General features: G+C 35.3%; 1 protein-coding gene across 2 annotated transcripts in view; it reads right to left on the bottom strand.

The window, feature by feature from the left end:
- Positions 1 to 216: 216 nt before the first annotated feature.
- GAS2L3 (growth arrest specific 2 like 3) overlaps positions 217 to 6,707 on the bottom strand; it is a 31,506-nt gene continuing 25,015 nt past the window's right edge. The window contains exons 7-9 of one of the 2 annotated variants that reach the window (XM_059081944.2): positions 6,115 to 6,253; positions 3,899 to 4,006; positions 217 to 2,369 (exon numbers count right to left, since the gene is read on the bottom strand). In XM_059081944.2, coding sequence (XP_058937927.1) covers positions 1,038 to 2,369; positions 3,899 to 4,006; positions 6,115 to 6,253 — 1,579 coding nt within the window. In that variant the 3' untranslated portion in view covers positions 217 to 1,037. The remainder of the gene's footprint in view (positions 2,370 to 3,898; positions 4,007 to 6,114; positions 6,254 to 6,707) is intronic. The other variant, XM_059081945.2, reaches the window with a different exon arrangement.

Here is a 6,707-nt window from a genome sequence, read left to right as displayed (position 1 = left end):
GGCAGCATGACTTTATTGAAGAAAATTAACATAATTGGAAAACTCTAATTAAAACTTGTATTATTGTGCTAAAGAAAAATAGTAATCACATGACAGAACTTTTATGTAGCACCACTTTAATATCACCTTAATTTTAAGATTGTTAAAACATAATTCTGATGTTAAAATTATTTTAATGTAAAAACTGATATCTGCACTCACAGAAAATTACACTATTAAAAAATATTTCTAATATGCTAAAACCTACTAAATCATTTCCCCTTTCACATTGCACAATGTCCATCTAAAATATAAGGTATAAGTTCTTATAAATAATATGTGAAAAAATTTTTTCCAAGTTTCAATTTATATTTCAATACCTTAATTTTATTTTTATACCAAAAATATTGGTATCAAAATATTACCAAGGTTAATAGAAGTCAGTTAAAAAAATCAGTTCCTTCTGATTTGGAAAGCTTAAAAAAATTTTAAATAATAGCAATTCTACCAAACCCAGAGTAACAGTAAGCTCATCAGCAGCAGCCACTGGTACTTAGTATTGTTCCATCAGGCAATCCTGATCAGGAAACAAAATAAGATGTCTTTTGTAAGACAAGTGCCAAACCGTTGCTTTTAAACTAAAATGCAATAACTTATATTAAGAACACCTCTGTTTCTATTAGCAGGTAATAACCTCCACATTTAACACATATTCAAAATACAGCAACTATAGTTATAAACCTAGTAGTGTTATTTGACTTTACATTTCCATTAATGGGCAGACATTAACAAAGATGTCATGGACTGAAAATCATGTAAATGTCTATAACTAAGAATTTCCCGGTGATTTTACCACTGTTCACCTTAAAAGGGTACCTTCTGGTGAATTCAGGTGTGTGAATTCTGATGAGTCCCCTCCTCGCCCCAACCTCTACCCCCATCTTATTGTACTTAATGTCTGAACATATTTGGATAAACACAAACAGAAGAAACTTTTAAGGTGTGCAGCTAACACATTCACTCTCTTTCCTCTGTTCTCTTAGAAAGACACATTATGTTTATTTTCTAGGTTTCTTACTTCCAGTCATAACAAAATAATGATCATCGTCTTCCTTCTTCTTTGCAGAAGGTTTTTTATCTCCACTAACTGCCTCCTTGCCAGATGAGGGTGGCTTCCTGGTTGCAGCCGGGGCTTTGCCACTTTGGGGAGGCCCTTTGGCTAAGCACTGGCTCTTGGTGGCAGTCTGTGCTGACTTTGCTTCAGGTTGTGCTTTGGCAGAAGACTGGGGAAGACTCACAATGGACAGCGGGGTACGGCCCGGGGACCTAGAGGAGCTGGGTCCTGTCTTCTGGGACGTGCTTTTATTCTGAGGCTGCTTTTTGGCAACTGAAACCATATTATCTTTCGACTTCTCTGCAGCTTTTGCAGGAGCAACTGAGGATACAGAAAGTGGCTGGTTTAAATTCAAGGCTGACTTAAGTTTCTGTGCTGGCATTGCCCCCGCTTGCGGAGCTCCAACACGTGGCTGAGACTGTGTTCTCAGACCCGTGGTTACGGTTTTGGAACTGGATGTTGTCACTTTTGCAGGAGACTGGAAAGAAGGGGAAGGGTTAGGCCTTACATGCAGATTTGCCTTAGGTGGCTTTGGACACTTTGATGATGAATTTAAATGTGCAGCTGAGTGAGAGACTGCATAATCCCTGGAAGACACATGATGGTGTTTCAAATGCTTTGGTTCAACTTTTCCAGAACACTTATTTGGCAACAGTGTAGACTCAGGCACATCTCTTGACTTCTGGGCTGGAATAAGCTTGGCCTTAGGAGTACTGGGTGATGAGATACATTTTCTCAACGACTCAGATACACAAGGTGCAGTTCTTAATAAAGCTGGTGAAAAAGTGCTTTTACCTACTGGATTTAAAGAAGCAGATGAAGATGATGCATCGTCTGAAGGAGCCTGTGGTTTCTTTGTTACGCCCTTTGAAGATCTGAGTTTGAGATGAGAGGACATTGCTGGAGAATTGGGAAATTTAGAACGGACTGACCCACAGGCCAGATTGCCTCCTTTCAGGGAAGATGCTGGTGGCAACACACCTGGCAGACGTACCTGCTTCTCTTTGCTCCTTGGAACACCAACTGGTGTGCCAGGTTTTGAATTTTGTTTCTGAAACATGCTAACTGCTGACAAAGGATTCATTTCAGGAGGCTGAGGTGTTCTGGCAGACGAATCAGGCACACTTTCATTAGAAACTCCTTTTTGAAATGCTAGAATTTTCTGTTCTAGTGTAGCAAACTGTAATATTCGACAGGGGTCATATTTAAGCAAAAATCCTTGAAGAGTATCCCAGCCTCCACCGACACGGACCATGACATGTTTTCCATGAAGCATCTTTCCCCCAAAAGAAAGTAAAAAATAAAGCTGTAAAACTGTAAGGTGCGATTACGGTTCATTAGCAGTCATAGTCTGTGATGTCTGTGACTGCGAAATTCAGTGTATTTGCCAACAGCTTCACTATAAATTGCCAGTCTCTTTCTTGTATTACTAAAGTAACAAATTTAATCCATATTGAATCATGCAACTAACAATAGAGAATCCTCCAGTTTGTAAGGAAGATATTTACACATCCTAAATATCCAAATTACTAATACGCAAAACTGCAAGGACTGAATATTGAAGGAAGAAAGGAAAAGGGAGAGTAAAGGAGGGGAGGGGAGGAAAAAAGTCTCATACTAAAGAAAAACATAATTACAGAAGAAAGATAAAAACTACCAAAACTTGTATGTTAGAATTTAATAAATTACTTTCATATGTATCATATCAATTTAATCTTTCAAAAACTTTGATATAATTTATTACTAGTTCTTCTTTGCAGATGAGAAAATTATGGCTCTGAGAGATTAAGGAAACTGTCCCAAACCACACAGCGTGGCCTGGCCTCAAACGCACCAGGCTGCCCAACCCAAAAGGTGCTTTTGTGTTGATAAGATATATCCTGGGTCTGCCAGCGCAGCCCAAGCTAGACGGACTCAGGCCCCTATTCATTCAGCAGGCAAATCTGCACAGTTGTATGAGACTGCTCTGCAAATTCTAACTCTAAATCCCATGCTCTGTGCACTATCACTATGTCATACTGCTTAAAAAAAGAAAGCTAATTAAAAGACAAAATGCATATACCTGTTTCTGTATGAGTTGAACAGGGTATGGGGAACTAATGATAATATATGAAATAAAAGAAAATATAGGTGGTAAAATTATATTTTTACATACTTTTATATTACATTCCTAAATTAGGAATAAAACAGCCCTTGTATCAATAAGTGGAGAGAATGATGAACAGGTAAACTTCAATCTCCTTATCAGCAAAGGGGACAATTAATCAATTGCAGATTGCAGATGGGACAAAGGAAGAAAATAAGCATGTATATTAGCATATTAGTATAGATGCTGATGCTGTGTCAGTGAAAAAAAGGCTTCACACTTAAGACCCAAAGTCTATATTATTATCAACTGCAATGTTTCTATTTCTTTTTCTTCTTACTGACATATAATCTTATTAGATGTTCTGGTTTTGCTTTTTTCTTCTTCTTATGATAGAAAATTATTCCTCTTTAGGAAATCTAAAAAAATGGAATAAATTACCTGAGGTATTCAAAGATTTTTTTCCCCCCAATTATATTCAATGTCCAAATAGTCTTAGCTTAATTAGTTGTTTGCTATGTTAAGCGTGTTTACCTAAACACATTATATATACTCTTGAAAATATTACATATACTTCCTCCTATACAGTGAAATTCTTCCATTAATAACATCCTCTATTCCAATTTTTTTTAAAGTAAAAGGGGAACAAAAGAAGGTTGGTAAAGCAATAAATTCAATTTCAAAACAAGATCTAAACAGGATGTAAACGGTGGACTTACTCTTATAAAAAGTATTTTATCTCCTAGTCGATACCGTCCTTCAGATAAGTACTCAATAGAAAATCGATGAGAACAACTACAAGGAGGGTCTTCAGCAATGTGTTTAACCTAAGATTAAAAATAAACAAGATTTAGTGCTTGTGACAAAAACTATTTTGTTTAATGTTAAAATGCAAGGTTATTTGATAGTTGGGAAAATCAAACTCAAAGATAAAAATTTAAAGACAGTTCAACTATTTATTATCTCTTCTCTTTTACTTGTTGACAACTATTGAGATTAGACATTAGCTAATCTAATAAAACCTAACAGTGAGGAAGTCTGGAGTTTCTCTCTCTCTCTCTGCCCAAGTGCAATCAGGCTCGTCGTGTACTCACTGATCACCGGAGAAGGTCTGTGAATGTGTACTCAGTGAAGGCAATTCAAAACACATTCATTCAGTCATAGGAAACGGTTCGTTACTAAACTTGAATTGTTTTAAGACTTTGATTAATATATCTGTCAAATCAAAGACGGAACAGTTAGATAAAGTTTAACCAGGAATTTTCACTTGTCCCTTAACCCCATGTGAAAGTAATACCATATGTACGGGGGAATATCCAGATTTGTTCCAAAGTTACTGTTAAAATAGGCAGAGATGCATTTATAGCTATTGGGCTGGGCAAAAAGTTCATTCGGGTTTTTCCGTAACATCTTACGAAAAACCCAAGTGAATTTTTTTGCCAATCCAATATTCACCCAAGACTAGGTAAATTCTAAAAACTTCAACTCAAGAGGCATTTTTCTAAAAGCACTCACTTTGTTTCAATAGTCTGCTAAGGAGATGAGAAAATCCTACCTCTACTCCTCAAGGGGCTTACAGAATTTTTAACTGCAGTAAATATCTTAAAAATGGTAAAAACTGGAATAAAAATTAAAATTCAGGAATTCTTTATTTAAAACATGGAAATTAATATAAATTGATTAAATGAAAATATTTGCTGAGATATGTTTGCTTTGAAAAAAAAAGTCACATATCAGCCACTCAAATTCACTTAATTGCACTTAGGCATGATGTTAAAAAAGTCTCTTCAGATATACCCAACTAACCTGAGCACTAACAGAAATTTATGAGTGTCTTAATGATCTACACAAAATGGACACATGTGGATTCACCCGGGTCTGATCAGAAGGATCCGGATTTATCTCCCTACATCATTCATTTAACAAAATAACATGATCATAAATAGAACTGATTTTCATAAGCCATTCAATGAAGTTTATCTTGTTCACAGTTTGGTTATATGAGCACATATGTACACATATGCATACACACACATACATACCACATGCATAAGATGGCTAAAAAATATTCTGAACTTGGGTAAAGAATTTACAATTATTTGAACCATTTACAAGTTAGATAACAAAGTAATTTGAAAGGAGGTAATTATTTCAGTCATTATTTTCTATCTTACATTAAGGTTTCTTAGGTACACAGAATTGCAGTTGTATATTTCTTAACAGCACTCAAAATAATGAATCAGATAATTGTTCCTTAATTTTAAACACGACCATAAGATCTCAGCAGGTCACATATGTATAGGTGGACTCTGAATATATTCATATAGCACATATATATTTAAAGAAATGTGTTCCTTTTAGTTTTCATAACAAGCTTGCAGGCATGAAAGGTCACTTATTTTCTTTGTTTAAAATATCCAAATACCACTTATATTCAGCAGTACAAATCAGCACTAAGCCACAATCTAAATAAGCTGGTGAGCCTAAAAGGAGTAACTGCTGTGAATAAAAAATGTTCTCTTCTGGTTTTAGCTATTGTATAATTAACATTTTAACATTAAAGGAAATAGCTAAAGAAATTAAAATCATCTGTAAAGGTACTACCCTAATATCAATTATTGTCATTCTCCTTTTTCTGATACATACTTTTCACAAAATAAACATTTTTCTTGTTGCTATATAGTCTTCATAATGATTACGGAAAATGATTATTCTGCTAAAATAGTAAATCCTAATTTACCTAGCCATTGCCCAATTTGAGAGTATTTACATTGCTTCCAATTTTTCAGCCTTATAAATAATACTGCAATAAATACTTTCATTCATGCTACTTTTTTTCCCCTCTTCAAGTATAATAAAAATGAAAGAGGGACACTTTTGGTGAACTATGAAATTCTGACGCATCATAGTTGAAAGAAAGTGTGCAATTACTTACAGCTTCGTGCAGCTCTTCATGCTGACAGCATGATTTTGGAATGCTGATGGAATCTTCAGGCCCAGAAGTATTAAGTAAGGTCTCTTCTAGCTCAATTTCTTTCTCAAATTTTACTAATACTGGTGGCTCAACCCCATAGCTGAAAACCAATCATGAGATCTCATCAAACAAGTGAAGTCTGAGCCAAGTACTTCCATGTATATCATAATAGGTTATATTTTATTTTTAAATAAAGTCTGTATGACTCTCCTCTACCAGTTGCTTCACTGGGACATCTGGAAATGCTTTATAATGTCCCACAGATTGCCAAAAATTCAGATTATCATCTTTACATCATAGCATATATATATTTGGGTTACTAGAAGCTCCCAATATTCAACCAGGGATCCTAAATGTACCTTTAAAATCAGCTTGTTAAAAAAAACAAAAAACAAGTCATCTCGTGAGTGAAGATAGGGTCGAGCTAGGTATGGAGGATACCAGGCCTCACCTTCTTATCAGACCCTCTTTGTGTCCAAAGGACTTGCCTCGCCTTGAACTGCTTAAAGATTGCATGCTCTTACTCTACTTTTGATCTGAAAAATGTAAGTACC

The sequence above is a fragment of the Kogia breviceps genome, chromosome 12 (assembly GCF_026419965.1).
Source record: "Kogia breviceps isolate mKogBre1 chromosome 12, mKogBre1 haplotype 1, whole genome shotgun sequence".
NCBI classification, from domain to species: domain Eukaryota; kingdom Metazoa; phylum Chordata; class Mammalia; order Artiodactyla; family Physeteridae; genus Kogia; species Kogia breviceps.
Note: the sequence above shows the minus strand (reverse complement) of the source record. Positions and strands in the feature narration are given on the sequence as shown.